Source organism: Manis javanica, chromosome 5 (genome assembly GCF_040802235.1).
Source record: "Manis javanica isolate MJ-LG chromosome 5, MJ_LKY, whole genome shotgun sequence".
In the NCBI taxonomy this organism is placed as follows: Eukaryota; Metazoa; Chordata; class Mammalia; order Pholidota; family Manidae; genus Manis; species Manis javanica.
This window is the reverse complement of record NC_133160.1, coordinates 134,276,790-134,298,620: the sequence shown is the minus strand read 5'-3', so window position 1 is coordinate 134,298,620 and position 21,831 is coordinate 134,276,790. Positions and strand designations below refer to the sequence as shown.

General features: G+C 33.2%; 1 protein-coding gene across 2 annotated transcripts in view; it reads left to right on the top strand.

Annotated features, from left to right (window-relative positions):
• The window catches only part of SLAIN2 (SLAIN motif family member 2), a 70,251-nt gene that overhangs the window by 31,924 nt on the left and 16,496 nt on the right, over positions 1 to 21,831 (top strand). Inside the window, exons 3-7 of one of the 2 annotated variants that reach the window (XM_017678665.3) lie at positions 331 to 495; positions 2,247 to 2,408; positions 5,236 to 5,595; positions 6,042 to 6,179; positions 14,501 to 14,578. In XM_017678665.3, coding sequence (XP_017534154.2) covers positions 331 to 495; positions 2,247 to 2,408; positions 5,236 to 5,595; positions 6,042 to 6,179; positions 14,501 to 14,578 — 903 coding nt within the window. The remainder of the gene's footprint in view (positions 1 to 330; positions 496 to 2,246; positions 2,409 to 5,235; positions 5,596 to 6,041; positions 6,180 to 14,500; positions 14,579 to 21,831) is intronic. The other variant, XM_017678669.3, reaches the window with a different exon arrangement.

Below are 21,831 nucleotides of genomic sequence, written 5' to 3'. Positions count from 1 at the left end.
ACATGCTTTTTACTTTCATTTTATTTTTACAGGCCATTCAGTGTTGGTAGAGCTATCAACAAGATAGAGATAAACTACTTTAGTGGCTGATAATTTGTTAAGATATTTTTCTCATATTATTTTCATTGTTTTATTTCCATAACAATTTAAGGTAATGGAAATATCTTGTTGTGATTATTAATATGTATTTTCCCCCAGTACTACAAGACTGTTTCTGTATTTAAATGGAATAATGACTTAATGAATTTACTAGTAGCAAAATATTTGAAATAAAATGGTAACTTTTTCTCAGTTACTAAATTTGATTTTCTCCTTTTCTCATTAAAACAGCTCTCAAGAGGCAAAATTTATATAATAATCCTTTCAACTCTGTGAGTTACACAAGTCCTTACAGTCCAAATGCAAGTAGCCCATACAGCAGTGGTTTCAATTCTCCATCCTCAACCCCTGTGCGACCTCCTATAGTCAAACAGCTAATACTTCCTGGAAATTCAGGTAAGGAGAAAGTGAAATGGTGTAACTAAGAAGTGGTTTTTAACTTAGTGCCTTACCTTAGAAAATAACTTACTCCTCAGTAGTTAAGCTTTTATTTATAAAGCTTTTAACTGGTTAGAGAAAATATCATTGAGGAGCTCCTTGGCACTAGGTACTATATGCAAAAGGAATACGGATGAGCCAGGTTAGATATGTAAAGTTTTCTTTATCATGTACTCAACAAGTTTTTTTAATCTGGCTTGATTAAATAGGGTCACAAGCTTGATTTTTTAACCAGTAGATGCTTATTGAATAGCTTGCTCAGGTTGTGAAAGCTATAAATAAAAACTCTATTTTAACTTATTTCATTAAATAAGTTAACCTTATGTAATAAGCTTTGATATTGTACTTGAATAATAATATAAGCCTATATGTGAATGTGTTGAAAGAGTTTTTGATTCTTAAATTATATTGGAGAGATAGATTGCTGTAAATTAGGGAAATAATATTCTGCTATGGTTCTGTGATTGAGACTGTTACTCTGTAGCTTACTGTCCTTTGAAACCACTTATTCAGTTACTCTCATTGCTGTTAACGTTATGGCTAATTATTATAGCTTTCTAAAAAATTAAAGTATTTTTAGCCACTTCAATTTTTTCACCATGAACTCCCTAGTCTAATGACTTTATTGACTGCTTTTTGCTTTGTTCATAAGTTGGTACTTGCTACTATTTCATCCACTGTCATACTAAGAAGTTTAATCTGCTATATTTGTTTAACATTAACAGTTTTATTCAGGCACTATTTGAGCCTGACCTTGTAATACTTTTCCTGTCATTTGCACTATGTTCTTCCTATGATAATGTAAACAACAGCTATTCTATATTCTTGCTCTTATGTGTCTTTCATGTTGGAGCTGACTCTTACGGTGAAGAATTCTGGGAAACAAGTGTTTCAAATAAATCTGTATTAGAAGTATTACTGTCAGAGTTGGAAATTCATTATTCTTTACTTGAACTTGATGATCTGACGAAAGCATTTCTTTAGGAACTAGTTAGACTCTTTTGGATATGTATATCATTCATTCCTCTGACCTGTCTTCCTTCCCTGCTTTTGGTTTAGAGTGATAAAATACTTTTTTTATCCAGTAATTTTTTTCATCCTATCTTTGTGCAAAACTTACGAGAACTTCTTGGATCCCCATTACTAGTTCACAAAGGAATTTTGTAAACATGGCGTAATGTAGGAGAAATGAGCCTAGTGTCCTTTTTTTGTTTTATTCGTAAATCTCCAAGGAATCCTAATTTTCCTCAAATTACAGTTTTCTTGTTTAAGGAAAGGATTTTTTTTATTCAGGGAAAAGATGATGGTGTTTGCTAATAACTGTGAATTTGGAAAGGAGAAAACACATCATAAATTCATCTATTTATACAGCAGTTTTATTGACTATCTTGTAAAAGTTGAAATCCTCTAACATGTATTATTGAACACTACTTGCCAGTACTGTGTTAACAGCTTAATTGTTTCATGAGAGGGTAGATGAGTTATAGTTAAGGGAAATATGTTTTGTATTTATGCCACAGTATATGAAGGAGTCTCTATAACCCTCTTTATTCTTAGCAAGGTCAATTTTTAATTTCAGTATTTGGGAATTTTACAGACAGAAAAGGCAAGATAATAATGGACTGAATCAAAAGATATAATATTGAGTTAATTGCAATAGATGTTCAGTTTTTCTTTCATCAAAGTTTGAATCTTTTTCTTTTTTTAAGGTAATTTGAAAAGTTCATCAGACGGAAATCCTCCACTCAGTCCTCAGTCCTCTATAGACAGTGAGTTAAGTGCTTCAGAATTAGATGAAGATTCTATTGGATCCAATTATAAGCTAAATGATGTAACAGATGTGCAGATTCTAGCTCGGATGCAGGAAGAAAGTAAGTATATTAATTGTTAAAGTTAGGTGTCTCATTACTACTATGCAATTTTGTTGTGGGTATTAAATATGTCTTAAAGAAATAGTAATGTAGTAAGAGTAGAAATGTTGAAATCTCAGAGGCTTTTTCAACATATGGGCTTCTTTATTCATCAACTTGTTTTCAGAGATCATTTTATATAGAGCAGTTTGCTGTGTGAGGAGCAAAGAAAGGCAGGTTATGCTCAGCTTCTGTATGACTGGAACCCTATATGTTACTCTGCACTGGAACTCACTAGTGTAGTTATGACTGTATTACTCTGTGTTTCCCTAGTGTAGACCAGAGTTCCTCAACGTTTTTTCATTATCGACCCCTAACGGGCCTTTTTAGACATTTTTACCTTTTGCCCACCATCCCCTCTTGAAATTCTAATCCCATAGATACACTTCATATCTCTTTATATATTATGAAGAACACAAACTATTATTGATATCTAAAATTTTTCACACTTCAGGAATTAATTTTTCCCCCTTGGGGGCAAATATCACCACTCTAAGAATGTAAGGTATAAACTATGAAAGAGACCTTCATGAAAAATTGGAATTTTGACATTAAATGAAGCATGTGATGCTTTGCACTGTGGTCCTTGCCACTTTTCAGGTCACAGACACCTTTGAGAAACCAATAAAAATTATGTCCCCAGTCATCCCTAAAATGTACATATGCACAAACTTTTTCATATGTCAAGGATTCTTGATGTCTGACTTTGATCTGAATGTAAATAATAGTGATAGTATTATTGCTTATACATTTTATTATAAGATGCTACTGGCTTAATTGTGAAATAAGCAGTCTCTAAGGTGATCCCTTTAAACCTTTAAATGAAAATCTTTGAAGCACATATTTCAGAGCCTTGTCAGTTGGCTGAGGGTAAGGGAGCATTGCTGTAATTTAGATAAAAAAACTTTGTTTGAGGCCCATTCTTTTATATAAATACAAAGTAAGTTTATCAAGCTAGCACATTTATTAAGAAACTGCAGAATGTTTCTTACTCTGCTGATTCATTTCCCATTTTTCACACAGCTTCCCTTAGAAAGATAGACTTGGTGCTTGCTTTATTTATCTTTAGCCCTAGAAACTAATAAGGTGGTGCTTTTGTGTAATTTTGTGTAATTCCTCACTGAGACTGTGGTATTGTCAGCTAGTGAGGGGCTAGTTACCGTCATGGCTGTGACAGAAGGACGCCTAACTAAGAGTAAACTCAGTCATTTCTTCTTTGAGCCCTAACTTTAGACCCCAGTATTACCCCAGTATTTTGTTCAGAATTCAACCAGCTATTTGATAGAGCTTTCATATTGTATGTTGGTAGCAAATGATAGAAATTTTAGCCTCACTTTAGTAATCCTTTCTAAGTTACCCACTTATACAAATACTCCTTTTCCTGGTGAGTTAAAAAAAAAAATGCTAACAGTGTGTGATACCTCCTTGAAAACATCAGCTTTTTTTTTCTTTTCGAGAATGATTTTCCATTTTACATCATTGTGTAGTTTTTTGGTAACAGAAATGTAGAATTACATATTTGACTTGTTGCCTGGTTAAGCCCCCTCATTTGTTTTTTTGTTTTGTTTTGTTTTTAAATATAAATGCTTATCTGGAGACTTTACCATTAAGAAAAATCATGGCATACCATGCAGCCCCCTCATTTTTAAGATGAGAAACACACTATCCCACAGTGATTGTGACTTCCTTAAGATCCCCTTGTTAGTGGGGAGCCTGCATCAGGATCTGGGTTTTTCTTTTCTAAAACAGTGCTCTTTCACTGGTCTGCTCTCACTTTCGTGCCACATTTGCTATAACAAGATACTGAGTATCTTGTCGGCTATTATAGCAGTTCTCAAACTTGACTGAAGGTCTAGATGGGCTCCAGGAATCTGTAGTTTTACAGGTACTCTAGTGTGACTCTCAATCCACTACTTTGGGGAACCATATTGATAGCACTCTGTGTGAATATATAACTTAAAAGTTTGTATTCTACTCTATAACAGATGTTTTACACTATACTGCGAGTAGTTAGCAGGCCTTGCTCAATATGTTATCTAAATCCTGTGCTTCTTTTGAATTGCCGTTTTTTTCCTTTTTGAATATGTGTCAACATTTGTTTTTATTTTAGAAGTTTTTGTACTATTTGAATTACTTCTAAGATTGCTTAGATGTTTCTGGATGTATCGAGATACATAGGGGACTCCTTTGAAAATTCTTGCTTGATGGCTTAGAATTTAAACTTGTTTTATTCAAGTCTCTTGGGCTATGAAGCAATTGAAATTTCATTTATGCCCCAAGTATTAAATTCCTAAGTGTGGGATAAAAGTTTCCCTCATCATCTTCATGAATAAGATTAATCCAGTGATTCAGTATATGGGGAGTTTATTTACTCACTGATGTATTCTTTCCACTGGTTGGACAGTAATTGTTTTCGCTCAATACTCCTTTAATGTTAATCTCACTCAAATTTGCATTACTGTCTTTGGGAATAGAAATATTATTAAATTTATGGGTCTACTTGTAATATAGATTTCAGATTCAAGAAGAAATGTTGAAATTGAGCGAAGGTTCATAGGATTTCATTTAACTAAAAAATAACCTGTCAGTGTGGCTTATGTTGCATCATATGGGAAAATGTCTAAGATGATTCAGGTGAAAAGAGAGTTTTCCTTTACACGTTTTACCGCATTTCAATTTTTCAATGATAATCTCTTGCTTTTGAATCTTAAAAATATTTAAATGTATAAAGATTAAACTAAAGGAATAAAATAAACTAAAGAAATAAAATAACATTCATTATTGTCAGGTCTCCGGCAAGAATATGCAGCCACTACATCTCGGCGCAGTTCTGGTTCATCTTGCAATTCTACAAGACGGGGTACTTTTAGTGATCAGGAACTTGATGCACAAAGTTTAGATGATGAAGATGACAATATGCATCATGCAGTATACCCTGCTGTTAACAGGTTTTCACCATCACCACGCAATTCACCTCGACCATCACCTAAGCAGTCACCAAGGAATTCACCTCGTTCACGATCTCCTGCTCGGGGAATAGAATATAGTAGAGTGTCCCCACAGCCCAGGATTAGCCGCTTACAGCAACCTCGCCTTTCACTTCAGGGCCATCCCTCGGATTTACAGACAAGCAATGTTAAAAATGAAGGTAATTAGAATGTTTCTGGGAAAAGATGATCCTTTATATTTCATTATGAAAATTCAATTTTTATCAAGTTTCTGTATTTCAGAGAAGTGGATCAAGAATTTAGTCAGTTTACTGGTTTATTAATAGTGAATCAATAAAAAATAAAAGAGATTTTTATTGGTTTTAATTTTTATTGGTTTTCTTTGTTCTACTCATGAAGTGATCTATAGCTGATGGTACAGATTTTGATTTAAATAATGTATGGTTCTTTTTAAAGGTCCTCTGCTATGCATTTATAGAATTTGGATTGAGTTTATTTTTATAAGACATGTAATTCCTGTTTTTCTAAAATATGCAGAATGTTTAAATAAAGAATTTGATTTTTGAATCTCAATTAATAGTTTAATTCTTTCTCCATCTGAAAGAATGGTATCATTTTTTTAAAAATTGAAATTCTATTGTTATAGAAAAATTAAGACGCAGTCTTCCAAACCTATCCCGAACATCTAATACACAAGTTGACTCAGTGAAAAGCAGCAGAAGTGACTCAAATTTTCAAGTGCCAAATGGAGGAATACCTCGCATGCAACCTCAGGCTTCAGCCAGTAAGTGTCTTTCATGTATTAGTTATTTAAAGGAAAATGAAAATTATAGATATTAATTTTGTGCTGAATAGCAATGTTAAACTATTATAGTAAAGTGTAGAGATTAATTGCTATAAGATAATTAAGATATATTAAAATTTTTAATTTGTCCCTGTTAGATACCCAGTTGTATTACTAATTACATCTGTATGAAATTGGTCTCTCCAGAATTTTAAAATAAGTTAAGTCTAGCTATTTAATATATAAATATAATTTATATATATAAATACATGTAATTATATATTTGTATATTTTTTAAAATGTTATTCATTATAAATATATATAAAAACTTCACATTCTGCAATATTACACATTAAAAATGACAGGATTTGAGGGATAAATAGTCCTGAAACAGACCACTTAAAACCCAAGCAGCTTTCTTACTAGAGATCCTATAAAATCAATAATGATCCTGTAAACTCGCTATCACAATTAAAGACATGTTAAATTCTGAATGAATAAAACAAATACTTCAAATGTAGGACTTCATATTTTTTAAAAATTGAAGATAATTTGATGGAAAGAAGGGTTGAGACTGTTGAGTTAAGGAGACATATGCAACATAAACAAAAATCTGAGAGAATCATGCAGAAAGAACTTGGAAGGCAAAGTGGCCAAATTGTGCTGAGAAGTTATGTGGGAGTAGATGGGCACTGTGTACTTTACTGGGCAAGGTGATTACAAAAGAATTGAACTCTTTACAAAAATTATTACTTATTAACTATGATAAATGTGAGCATGTAGTCGAACCAATTTTAAACAAACTATCAAAGTCATTTTTATAATCTTAGAAATGTTCAATATGCCCACAGCTCACCTCAGTCCTGTAGTCTGATGCACTCAGTTCCTTTGTAACCTGTTACCGGCTATGGTTGATGTGGTCACTGTGATGTGGTCCTTCATTTTCTCAGAGCCGTAAGGAAGAAGTGATAGAAACATGACGTTATTGACTATTCGTTTATAACTTACTTATTCAGTAATACAACTTTGAAAGCTTTCAATTCTATTTTAATTCCCTTTCACTCTGCTTTGAATGATCCTTTGTGTTAGCTGATACTGTGTTAAGCCGTTGTTACTTGGTGACTCAGAAATTAACAGTCCAGGAAAAGATGTATTTGAATGAAAATAACTTTTGTAATAGTATTGGTAAACTTTTCTCATTTATAAGTTGCTTTTGATATTATTTACATTACAGAAACTCACAACATACTGTTCTGTACATACATAATCCTGTTTAATCCTCAGAACAATTCTATGAAGTAGGTCAATTATTAACACTAATTATTTCCCTATTTTACTAATTACATATATCTCCACCCTCTTTACTGTCAGTACCAACTCTTTTACTCAGGGTTATTTTCTCATGCCCTAAAACATGCTCTTCATTTGAACTGTTCTAGTATCTCAAAGCTGCATGGAAATGAAAAATAATTTTTCACAAAAACAGAAGAAAAAAGAAAAGCTTAAGGACCTATGATAAAAATGTTAATAGTAGAAAACTATATTGACCATATCTTAAACTCTTAATTACTTTCCCCAGTGGTAAAATCACCATGATATAATCACCTACTGATTCCCTAGAATTTCCCACAGGTGAATAATTTTTTCTTTTTTCCCAGAAGTTGTTAATTAAGAAAAATTTATAGGGAAACATAATAAGATTCTAATCACTAATTACTTCTATGTGGAGTATATGTATGCAGTTTCATAATAGTGTATTTCAATATTTGAATAATGTACAGGCAGAAGAGAAAGTAAGGTACCATACTCTTTTAAAAAAGTATGTATTCTTATTATATTTGTAGCTGTAGTGAGGATTAAAATGTCACAAACGTATTTTAGTGTAAAGTCATTACTCACAAAAATGTATTTGGAAAGTAGTAACAATATTAGCAAGTTTAAAACTTAATAAAGTTTATTTTATAAAAATATTTAAAGCTTCTTGTTTGAAGTTAATACATCATGAAGCAAACTGTTATCTATATTTCTTAAAATTTTACATTTATCTTTGATACATAAGAATGTAGATATGTTAAGTGTTCTTCTAATTAGTGTGTGTGTATATGTATATTGTTTTTATAGTAGCCTTTTTTATTTTGATATGTAAGTATATGCAAATACTATCATAAGTTTTATACATTTTATATGTGAATTAGTATTTTTTATTTTTTGTATAAACCAGTTAGTATAATAGATGTTGCATTTTGTTTTCTTTGAAGTATTTGTTTTTCCAGCTCTTTAGTGGTAAAGCTTTTGGTTCTTACTTGCTGGTCTGCATGAACCTAACTTTGCAAAGTTGCTGTTATTTCCACCTAAGGGACCACTACTTTTGCCTTGTTACTATGCCAATCACTGTTTTTATATGCTTATTTGCTGTGGCTGCATTATTGTGGATGCTGGCATTCAAATATGAGTATTTTAAGAGCTCTAGTGTAATTTCCTTTTTATAGCTATTACCAATTTTTGACTTCTGTATTTGGAAAATGTAAGTAACTTAAAAAGTTTAAGAAAACCAGAGCATTGCAGAGATCATGGATACATATAATTTTATCAGCTTCTCTAGTTAACAGAAAGAATGTCAGTAACAGAGCTTTTCAAGATGAGTGTCTTGCTTTCTAAGGCTGCTAGAGCACAGGTTTAATAGAAAGTTTAATTTTCAGAAAAATACTGAAATTACTAGTTCAGAAATAAGGAAAGAAAAGGGAGAAAACCCCCAAAAATCTCCTGGTTTAAAAAAGTAATAATAATTATGCTCAAACTTTGGTTAATATTTTAAAATATTTACTTCACATGTATTACCTCATTTGAACCCCACAGCAACCCATTTCTTTTTATAAAGAGGGAGCAGAGATCCATATAAATTATATGTTTGATGTTATATAACTAGAAAAGTGGCAAAACCAAGCCGGATTACTCCCTCCTCCCAACTTCTCCTTGAGCCTCCTGGTTTTCTCCCAGTCATTGTTTTGATTATGTCCTTCTCACCCAACTGAATGAGTATGTATCTTGTAAAGTATTTTGGATGACTCTGTTGGAGCATGATTTGGGATTTGAACTATAAAGTACTTTGTGAATTACCACAAAGGATTAAAATAATTTAGTGTAGTGTTTATTCATTTGTTTACATTTAGCCAAATGGAAGAATATTTTTGTATAGGATATCGAGTATACCCCCAGAGAAAAAGTATATATAGGATCAATATTCTACTCTGGACCTCTCACTGAAGAGAGTTTCCAGAGCAGTGGTCAGCTTATGTATGCAGCAAGATTGCACTGAGGCCCCTGGGGAAGGAATTCTCATCCAGACTTTATTTAGAAACAAAACACTAAAATATTACACTTGAATTTTACATAATTATGAAACATAAATTGAAATAAAAAAGTTACAATAAATATGTGTAATGTGTTAATGTAAGAATGAATGAAATATTTGTAAAACTTCTGATTAAGAATAAGTAGTATGATATTGGGTCAATTATTCACAAAGATATTTTATAAATCCAGTTTTCTGGCTCTTCTATAAATTCTGTTTGAATACGTCTGGGACTGAAACCCAGAATCTCTGTTTTTTAGGCGTGTCTCAGCTGATTCTTGGGCCTATTCAAGTTTGAGAACCACTGTATTAGACTTCAACTGTGGAGCCTCTTGATTGTTTAGTTTAGATCTCTGGATTTTACCCTGTAGTCTGTCACTTATGTGCTCCTTAATTACTTAACGTATTTGCTTATTGGTTCTGTTCCCCCCTCTGGGAATATAAATATGAATGAAACAGCTTGGGCCCTTCAGTAGCAGGGAATGATAGGCAGGAACTTCTGAAAGAACAAGAGAGGCATTAAACTAAACAGTGTGAAGAGGTTTTCTGGGAAGATACTGAAAGCCATCTCAGAAAGCTATCTCAGATAGCTCAGGAGGAGCTTATGTGTTGCCACACAAGGGAGGATAGATTTTCCTAGCAGTGGGATTGTTAATGAAGTCTTAAAGATGACACTGATTATAGTGGTTTTATATGACTAAAGGGTATGGTACAGAATAGTGTGTTCAGTGACAAAGAATGAGAAATGTAGGTATGGGACAGATTGTCGGAGTTTTTAGTATCATATTAAGAAGTTTGGATTTCATCCTATAAGTGTAGGGAGCCATGGTAGGCTTTTAATCAAAGTTATTTCCTAGAAAATTCAATCTGTTATCAATGTGGAGAGTGAATTAGAGTTGAGGAGAGTCTAGAAACCACTTAGGCTAATGCATAATCGAGGAAAGAAATGAAGATCTGAACAAAGGCAGTGGTGCAGGGGGTGATAAGCTCTGAATCAATTTTTTTCTATACTTCTAATCAAGTAGAAATGTGACTGGGTTACACTGAGAAATTTGGATGCAGAGGAGAGACCATTAAAGGATGACTGAATGAGAATTTATAAGCAGTAAAAGGTTTGAAACAATGTCAGGGGGAGGGGTTGGGGACAAAGGGACATTTTACATAACAGTAATTTTTATTTATAGTGGCTTCTGCTTATTTAGTACTTGGCACTTGGATAAGATTATTTTTTATATACCCCCATGTAACAAATTATGTTCAATAATCATGAAATGTAATGAGTTATAATAATGGCCAGGAAAAAATGCAGATAGTGAAAACAATTTTTTTATAGAATTTTGTTTTATAACTGTGAAAAAGATAAATAATAAAATCAACATTACAGTGAAAAGAAAAGATAATGGGTTCATACTTTTAGATTTATTAGTTTTTTTAAAGGAAAAAACTTACTTATTAGACTGTTATAGTACTGAATATTATACCTTCAGCTGCTGCAAATTTGTCAGTTTCTTCAGAATTGATCTTTGCATATTGAGGTTCAATACACACTGTAGCCAAATTTATCAACTTCATTTAGATCAACTGAAGAACAGTCTTCAATTTTTAATTCTGAAAGGTTTTTGTTTTTCACAAAGCAACTGCTGTATAAATAAGGAAAATCTTCAACATAAGATAAATGTGGCAGAGTCATAAAATCCCATTTTATAGGGAATTCTAGAAATTTCCATAATGTCTACATCCTTCCTTTGGGGATTAAGTCTAATGATTCTTAAGTGTCTTCATAGCTGAAAAATGTTAAATACATACTCAAAGTGACATATAATGACAGAATTGAAGTAACTCATATTCTTTCATTGATTTGATAATCATCATTCCATCATTATTTCTAATCTGTCCAAATACAGGAATGTATGTATCATTGTACCATATGGGTTGGGAGCACATATTCTGCTGAAGTGAGCTTAATTTTAAATGGCTATGAACTTACTCTTGAAAGAAACATGTAGCTGAATCCACGTGTGTCAGGGGAGACTCTAACTGGGAGTTCTCCTAATTATCTTCACATGACATGCAATGTTTATTAAAGGATAAGTATTAAAATGTGCTAATTTAATCTTACATATATGTTATTAACAGAACAGTACCTGCAGCAGTTGTTTATAACTTAGGCCAACAAATTATTTTCTTTAGGGAGGAGCATTTATTAATAACATTGATTATTATTGCTGGGACATGACAATAAAAAAACAAACCAAGCTTGTTTTATTTTTGTTTCTGAATTCCCGGCACCCACTCATTACCTGCATCTGGGGGCTGGAGGCAGCACTTTCACCACCCTGCTTCATGTGCATGAATAAACTGGAAGGATTAGATGTAGGGAGACCCAAAAGGACACTGTTCTAGTCCAAAAATAGAGTGATGAAGCTCTGAATCAGGTATTTAGGAGATAGTGGGGATGAAAAGGAAGGGACAGATCAATGGAATTTTAAGTAAGAAAACCGAGCTTGGATGATTTGGAAAATGGTGATATATGTTTAACAGAAATACAGAGGTTTTTGGAATTGGTTTGTTGAGGAAACCATTAAATAATGTAGTAAGAGTAATTGTTTCACTGTGCCATCTTTGCTTCTCACAGTGGGTCTTTTTAATTTGGAATTACATAAATATTAAAACAAACCAGGGAAACCATAAATATTTTAAAACAGCTAATGCATGGAATTCTTATTTTAGAAAGATCTGGAGACTTTCAGTTTATCTGCTATGTTTTGCCACTTAAAAGGTGATTTTGTCTAGAAAACGGATCAAATTAAGCTTGATAATCAGATAAATTTGTTTTAGTTGAGTAACATTTGTGACTGTGTGGTGCCTTATAAAAATCATTATTTCATTCTGCCAAATTTATTGTATCAGGCAAATTTAGAGTATATTGCCTGATTCTGTTTATAATCTGATTCTTCAGATGATTGGACAGTTTTCAGTTGTTTATAAATGCTGTTGTTGTGACATTAAACTTGAGGGATGAATAAGGTCCATTAGAGTTTCCATAGCTGTTAGCTTAAATAGGACCTTTCCAAAACATTGATTGTAAGCAATATGTGATATTAGTCTTTATTAAAAAATTGTAATGGTTAGTAGATAGTGTGGGTTGCCAGTGTAAATAGAGTCAGTACCTTCTGCCCTCATTTAATCCATTCCAATCACAGTGGCCTACTTCGTTTTTCAAACATACAGGCACACTCCTACCTCAGGTCCTTTACCTTTGCTCTTCTTTCTGTCTGGAATACTTTCCCCAGATATCTATATGTTCACTTCCTCTCTTCCTTTGAATCTTTATGCAAATGTCATCTCAGGTAAATCTTTCCTAATCATCCTATTTATATTTGCAACTTAAATCTCCTACTTTCTGTCCCCCTTTCCTACTTAATTTTCTCCTTAGCAACTATCACCATCTGGCAGGCCATATATTTTACTCTTTGTTTATTGTCTGTTTCCCCTTTCCGAGAATGTTAGGTCCATGAAAACAGGAACTTTGTCTAGTTGGCTAATAATCCCATTGTACTTAAAACAGTACCTGGAATAAAGTCGATTATTAACTATTGAAAAGATTTAGAGAAAGCAGCAACAAATGAATGAGTGAATTAATGAAAATACGAATGGTTGAAAACATGTATGAATAAATATATAAATGAATATGAGAGAATGCATTATAAAATTGATGGGTTTATTTTTTAAGGTTTGGAGAATTTTTGCTAGTCTTCATGGCAATATTTAAGTTAAACTGGCATAAAATATTATTTAGCTATAGTAATGTGTTGAGTACTATAAAAATCAGGTACACTTGTTACTTTTTAAAGATGTTTGTTATCAGACAGTGAGAAAACAGTATTTTTTCAGCATTGATAAGGTTAAGCAATAGAGTGAAAGAGAAATTCTTCTTAATTCTCTTCTATCGTTATCAAGTATATCTTTATCAACCCAGTGATTGTTTAAACTCTGGCCGGATTTATGATTGTAAGGTGGTATTTTGTTTTGTTTTGGCATATAAATCCTAGAGGTATATGAAATTTGACTTTCAAATCAGTGACATTTTATAGCCACTTAAATAGGTGACTGCACTGGTAGGTGTGAGATTCATCAGTTCACTGTGGTGAGCTTTAAATAACTATGGGTGGCTCTGGGCTGCTGCTAACATGCCAGTTTTGTGCATTTCATTGCAATTAATAGATTAAGAGTTTTGAAGAAAGTTTCAGACTCCCCCTTAATCACTTTAGAAAGCAGATGCTCTGGCTCCTCCAAACCCCTCAACCCCACCAATATACACACTCACCCCTCTCTATCTACCCCATAGGCATATATGCACAGCCCAGATACATTGCTACCAAAGTCTAAAGTACAATTTAGTTGTGTTCTACAGCAAGGTGATGATGAACATACTAGAGGCCATGGGATTGTGCTCTCTTGAGGACCTGCCTGGTTCTGAGTTTTCTTCTCCTTTTTGAGTATGGGATTTACTGTTTCATGTTAGGGCAATTCATCTAACAATAACTGCTTTGCCAAAGTCTGCTTTGCATTGAACAAATACTACATTTATTTCATTCTATACTGTGTGCTTGTGTTCATCACTTTTACTTAATTATAAGCTTTCTATTCTTTGCGTCCTGTAGCATGTTTGCTGGTGGCTTGTTTTCTCTTTGATATTTTGGTCGGTTTACATATTGTAGATTTTCTCATCTATAAGAAACTATTTCTGGAAATATGCACTTTGCACTAAGATTTCCATCCCCTTTCCTTTCCAACTTAATGCACCAAGCATCACTTTAAAATTCCTCTGCTTCTGGGATTCTAACATATTTTCACCTTGTGGTTTCTGTTCCTTGATAAATTTTCAAGTTTGTATTAAAATATACAGAACCTGTAGCATTTATCTTGTCCTTCCAGGCAAATATTACAGTTCCTTATTTTTCAACAGCTTCGCAAAGGCTGAAAAATTTGCCTCGTACTTCCCTCAAAGCCAAACAGTTGCTTCAAACTTCATCTACAAAAAGAGGTAACTACAGCCTCTTACTAAGATTTAAATTTCAGCAAATGGTCAAGTTAATTAAATCTAATACCTTTTGGCATACTGAGTCAGCAATGTCTGTAGGACATTTAGTTTTTTTTTTTTTAATAATGTAATTTGGATTCATTCTCTGTTACTTGGATAAATCCAGAAGAAACTCATTTCTACAAAGGTATGTATTGGGTTGCTATTCTGAAATAGATAGTAGCGTTTTTCTTACCAACCTAAAACTGAAGCTCATTATTTTAACTTAACGTTAGATAAACTAATGAATACTTTAACATGAACCAAATGCCAGACATTCTATATGTAATGTTCTTTCTTCTGACATTGATTTTTGGATTTACTTATGTTTAGGATGAAATGGGAATGCTTTCACATTAGAAGTTGATGCTAACGTCACACGCCATTGTGGATGCTAAAGTCACACGTCATTGTGGTTAATTGATAATGTTTGGAATATTTATGGAATAGCTTTTGTAAGAACCAGGAGTTAAATAAATGAAGGTTAGACACCAGAGCTATATCATATTGGCTCCAAGTGATTGGATGTGTATATAGGTCTAGATAGAAGTAGAATTGGGAAAAATACCATGGATTAAATAAGAATGAATGGAAGACTTAGAGGAAATGGGGCAGAATAAATATAGGCAATGAGGAAAAATATTTCCCCTATTCAGGACATGCAGATTTCCTGGTATCTTCAGAACTCAGTAAGTAAGATATAGAGGAAGATAAAGCACCAAAGTACATTATGCAAAAAAGAAGGTTTGAGATTTGATTTTTGGAAAAAAGGATTTGGTTAATACAGTTACAAAAGTACTGAAATAGATATTTTAGCAAGTTTGTTAATGTACAAATGTTTTAACAATAATTTGGTAGATCAAGTATAATTTAAGGAAGTAGTTTTAGATAATAGAGTTTGAAAGGAAGGAAATAGTCAAATAGAAAAGTAGGATGTGTGAGTGAGTGTGTTTTGAATGTCAGAAGTTGACCATGGGCTTCTGATACAGATGTCTTTTGGTAGCACTGTCAGAAATAGCAGACTGGATAGATCATAATCTTTTGATGGAGTGGGAGGTGACTTATTAAGGATCATTATAGTATGCATCCTTATAGAAATTATTTGAGGAACTTAGCCTTCGTTTTTGAGACTGCTAGATATTTTTGAGTACTTCTTGGAGTGGGATGTAGGTGAAAACATAAGCATGAAAAAGTTGTGGTATCTCAAACAGGGCAAGAGATTACTGTTTCATAATACAAAAAAGTAGAGGATTTTAAGTTTACGTGTATTTTATTTGTTGTATGCTTCTGTGAACTGCTTCATAATGTTTTTTGGGATCAGGTAGGTTTAACTATTTAAAATTTTTTTCTTAAAGATTTTATGTTGCTGTTTATTAGGTTAAGAAGATCGTAACTTCTGGCTGATTTTCTTCCTTTTTTTTTTCATTTGCCTGCAGAGGTAGCGGGGGTTATATTCTTTTAGTGACTAAGTCACCAAACTGCCCACCCTCCACAATAAGGTGGCAGGAAAACCCAATCTCGTAATTCCTGATACTTCTACCTGTCTGCTTGTTGTTGTAAAGGGAAAGAAGAGAGAGAGAGAGAGAGAGAGACAGAGAGACAGAGAGACAGAGAGACAGAGAGACAGAGAAAGAGAGTGGGTGTGTATGTGTGTTTGGTTTTGTTGTTCTGTTTTCATTTTGTTTAATCTCTTACTTAACATAATCCCAACTCTCATAATTTTTGGTTAGTATTGTGGCTTGAGGCTAATAATTTTATACTCTTAAGTTCTCAACCAGTTGAAAAATTCACAGAAGTATACAATAGGACTTAAAATATTAGCTTAATTACTGGTAAAGCTGAATTGGAGAATATATTTTGGTATTCTTGGATCAAAGCCAAAGTGGATTTTCTAATTTCCCCTCATAGCTAGGCTTTGAGAGAGAAATTCTCTGCCCTTGTGGAGATATGAAGCAGACAGGATTCAGACAACACATGTTCTTAAGTACCTTTGGCACGTTAAACCTGTCCAATAGAGAGACATGAACTAGATAGTAAATTGTCATATGAAGCAATTGTCCCATCCTGGGGATGAGCCTATAACATTTTCTAGAAAGCTGATGTACTAATTTTAAGGACTCACAGGAACATGGGAAGAGGAAGAAGATGGTTCCCTTAAAATTAGAAATGTGGTCACTTTGATATTAATTGCATTTAGTAGTAGCTGGAGTTTGAAGAGGGGAAGGAACTAAGAACTGTGTTGCTTGTGACAAAGAGACACACCATAAACAAGTGTTGAATGAGTCATACCACTAACTGAAGATAAGACTGGGCACATTCCTGTTTGTATTTTCTTCTTGCAAGGTTTTTGTGTTTCAGGGAAGTATTTTTGTTCTTTCTTTTTGTTAATATTTTTCTTCCTGTTAGCCATTGTGGACAGTGTTTAGCAATATGTGTATTTTTATTGCAAACTATATGTGTATTAGATATTTACATACATTTAAAAATTATACAAATAATGTATTTATAGTTTAGTGGACACATCATTGTGAAGACAACCAATTGGAGTGTGTAATTTTTATATTGCTAGATACATGTGAGATATATTACCTGTAAAACACTTTTTTGTTTGTCAAGGTGAAAATGGTGTATAGTTTACACAACTTCTCCATTTTAGAGTTATTTTAGATGCCTGCTGAATTATTTTAACTTAAATAGAAAACAAATTTATCATTTTTATTAAATGAGTATTAAAAGACAAAAATAAACATTTTAAAAATGTAAATCCTATCAACCGCCATTCCATTTTAGAGATGACTTAACTTTGACACTAAGGTTAGCATTCTTAGTCATATGTCAGTTTTATAAATAGAGTTCTAATTTTTGCCCAGAGTAGATAACACTCCTTCATTTTATGCCTTAATTCAGGTGTAATTCTCAGTCTCTAAAATGAGTAAAGAGAAATTGTAAGCTACTGTCATAATTTGGGCAGTAGAGCCTAATTTGCTTAATCCCCATATTTTAGTCAATTTATAAGGACATGTTAGAGGACTCTCCTGAGTGGTGTTGAATATCTTTCCATAGAATTCAGCTGTAACAGGCTGAAAGGCACCAATATTCCTTAAAGAAGGCAGAGACATTGATATGCCTTACAATTTTGGTAATACTTTAATCAACAATTTATACACGTATTACTCACTTGATCTTTGCAGCTAACCTATGATTTTTGCTGAGATTCGTTATTGGATTTACATCTAAATATTTCTTTTACCTTTTGAAGGGGCAGTGCAAATAGTACTGCACTTTTTATCCTGATATCTCTACTCATTGCTGGTATATACCATTTATTTTGATGTATTAATCTATTCTTTGACTTTACTGTCCTCACTTATTATATCTAAAAGTTTCATCTTATAGATTCCTTGGAATTTTATATGAAAACAATCCTGGAGACAGTTTCTTTCTAATCTATATGCCTTTTATTTCCTTTTCTTGCTTATGATACTAGAAACTGGAGACAGTTTCTTTCTAATCTATATGCTTTTTATTTCCTTTTCTTGCTTGTGATACTGGATAGAACCAGCTGAATTAAGAGTGGTGAAAGCATATATTCTTGCCTTGTTCCTGATCACAGAAGGGAAGCATTCAGTCCTTCATCATTAAGTGTAATGTTAATTTTTTGTAGATTTTTTTCTAAATGCACCTCATCAAGTTGGAGTTCCCTTTTCTCAGAATTATTATCATGAATGTGTTGAATTTTGTCACATGCTTTTTTGCATCAATAGATATAATTGTGTGATTTTTCTTTAGCCTATTATTGGGGTGGATTACATTGAATGGTTTTCAGATACTGAACCTTTGCACTCTGCAATAAACCCCACTTGTTCCTACTATATAATTGTTTTTATATTTCACAGAGTTCTATTTGCTAATATTTTGTTAAAGAGTTTTATGTCTGTATTCATGAGGTATATTGGTCTATAGTATACTTTTTTTATTTTTCTGGGTTTTGTATCAGAGTAGTACTAGCTTCATAAAATGAATTGGGATATGTTTCCTTTTCTGTTTTCTGGTAGAGAGTATGTAGAAATCGGTGTTAGTTCCTTAAACATTTGGTAGAATTTCCCAATGAAACTGTCTTGTCCTCGCATTTCTTTTTTGGAGGGTTTTGAATTACAAAATAATTTATTTAATGATTATATGGCCATTCAACTTATCTGTTACATATCAGATGAGTTATGGTAGTTTGTGCATTTTGAGGAATTGGTCCATTTCATCTAAGTTGCCAAATTAATGTGTGTAGGATAGTTCATGTATAATCTTTTTGATTGTCATCCCATGATTATGAATGATCCTTTTGGTATCTTCAGGGTCTACAGTGATACCCATTTCATCACTGATACTGGTAATTTGTGTTTTCTGGGGTTTTTTTTGTCAGGCTTGTCAGTTTTACAGTCCTTTTAAAAGAACTAGTTTTCTATTTTTCAATTTCATTGATTTCTGCTTTTTATTATTCCCTTGTTTTGGGTTTCTTTTATTCTACTTATTCTAGGTTTTTGAAGTAGGAATTTACATTACTGACCTAGACTTCTTCCTAATTATGACCCACTACACTACAATGTAATGAGTCATAAGAAATACATATTTTATCATTTATTTGACCAAATATGTATTTCCCAGGTATCTATGGTCTTCATCCACAGTTTGTCAAAACACTGCAGAGTCTTAAAGATGAAATGTGTCTTGTCATGTTAATGAGAGACTTTTAAACCCCCATCCAAGGGCAGGGGCTGGAGGCTCAATCAGCCAATGGCCAGTAATTTAGTCAATCATGGTTATGCAGTAAAGCCCTCAGAAAAACCCCTGAGAAGAGCTTATCGCTCCCCGCTCTGTTGGATACTTCTTCTCAGTCAGGGAGAACTTCTATGCTTGGGGAACCAGAATGCCATCATGTGCCATTGAGCCAGGCCCCAAGGTCCACGAGGATAGAAGCTCATTTATTTGGAAACTTGCCCTGTGGATCTCTTCATCTGGCTGTTAACTTGTATCCTTTACAGTCCTTTATTAAACTGGTAAGTGTTAAGTGTTTTACTGAGTTCTGTGAGTGGCTCTAGCAAGTAAATCGAACCTAATGGGGAGGTCCTTAAAACATCCATCTGCAGGTGGTAGGTCAGAAGCATAGTTAACTACTGGGGCTTGTGACTGCTGTCTAGAGTAGGGGGTGGAGGGCAGTTTTGTAGGATAGAGCCTTAACCTGAGGAATCTAGTGCTGTCTCCAGGCAGATATCATAAGAATGGATTTGAGTTCTCAGATACCCTGCTGGTATTCAAGAATTGCTTGGTGTTGTGTGTGTGGGAAGACACCCTCCCCCCTGCAAACACACAAACACACACACACATTAGAGTCAAATCCTTAACTTGGAAAGGAGTTAAGCTCCCCCACTGCATCCACAAATTATTTTGTATTTTAATTTTTCTTACTCAGTTCCATGTATTCTAATTTCCATTGAGAAGTGTACTGTTTAATTTTAAAGTGATTTTCTGTCATCTTTTAGTTACTGATTTCTAGTTTGATTGTATTATGATCAGAGCAACTAGTCTTTATAATTTCAGTTTTTTGTTTTATTCCCCCTACACCTATGTCACCTATCCCCTTATCCCCAACCCTACATGGCAACCACCAATCTGTTCTCTGTGTTTATGAGTCTATTCCAGTTTAATGTGTTCATTTGCTTTGTTTTTTATATACCACATATAAGTGAAATCATATGGTATTAGTGTTTATATGGATTACTTCACTTAACATAATACCCTCCCAACATAATATCCATGTTGCAAATAGCAAGATTGAATTCTTTTTTATGGTTGACTGATATTCCATTGTATGTATGTACCACATCTTTTTTATCATTCACCCATTGAAGGACATTTAGGTTGCTTCCATATTTTTGGCTATGGTAAATAATGCTGCAGTAAACATAGAAGTGTATGTATCTTTTTGAACTAGTGATTTTGTTTTCTTTGGGTAAATTCCCAGAAGTGCTGGGTCACATGGTACTTCTATTTTTAGTTGAGCAACCTCCATACTGCTTTCTATAGTGTCTGCAACAATTTGCAGTTCTACCAACAGTGTACAAGGGTTCCCTTTTCTCTGCTTCCTCACAAACATTTGTTATTTCTTTTCCTTTGGATAGTAGCCATTCTGACTGGTTTGAGGTGATATCTTACTGTAGTTTTGATTTACACTTCCTTGATAATTGATGATGTGGAGCATTATTTCATGTGCCTGTTGGCCATCTGTATTTCTTTGGAAAAACGTCCAGGCAAGTTCTCTGCTCATTTTTTAATTGGATTATTTATTCTTTTGGTGTTGAGTTGTATGAGTTCTTTATGTATTTTAGATATTAGTCCCTAACAAGGTATATCATTTGCAAATATATTTCTCCCATTCAGTAGGTTTCCTTTTCCTTTTGTTGATGGTTTCCTTTGCTCTGAAGAAGCTTTTTAGTTTGCTGTAACCCTGCGTGCCTGGAGAGAGATATCCAGAAAAAAGTTATGAATGCTAATGTTCAAAAGTTTACTGCCTGTTTCCTTCTAGGAGTTTTATGGTTTATATTTTACATTAAGGTCTTTAATCCATTTTGAGTTCATTTTTGTATATGGTATAAGACAGTGATCCAGTTTCATTCTTTTTCATGTAGCTGTCCGGTTTTTCCAACACCATTTACTGAAGAGACTGTCTTTTCTCTAGTGTATATTCTTGCCTGCTTTGTCATATATTAATTAACCATCTAGGTATAGGTTTATATTTGGGCTCTCTGTTCTGTTCCATTGGTCTGTATATCTGTTCTTGTGTCAGTGCATTGCCATACCATTTTGATTATTGTAGCTTTGTAGTATAATTTGAAATCAGAGAGTATAATACCCCCAGTTTTGTTCTTTCTTAAGAATTCTTGGGCTATTTTTGTTTTTTGTTTTTGGGATGTGTGTGTGAGAGAGATTCCATAGAAAGTTTAGGATTATTTACTCTAGATAGTTGAAAAATACCATTGGTATTTTGATAGGGATTACATTGAATCTGTAGGTTGCTTTAAGGCATATGGCCATTTTAACAATATTAACTATTTCTTTCCATGAGCATGGATTATTAGCTTTCCATTTATTTGTGTCTTCCTCAGTTTCTTTCACCAGTGTCAGATTTTTTAGAGTACAGATCATTCACCTCCTTGTTTCAGTTT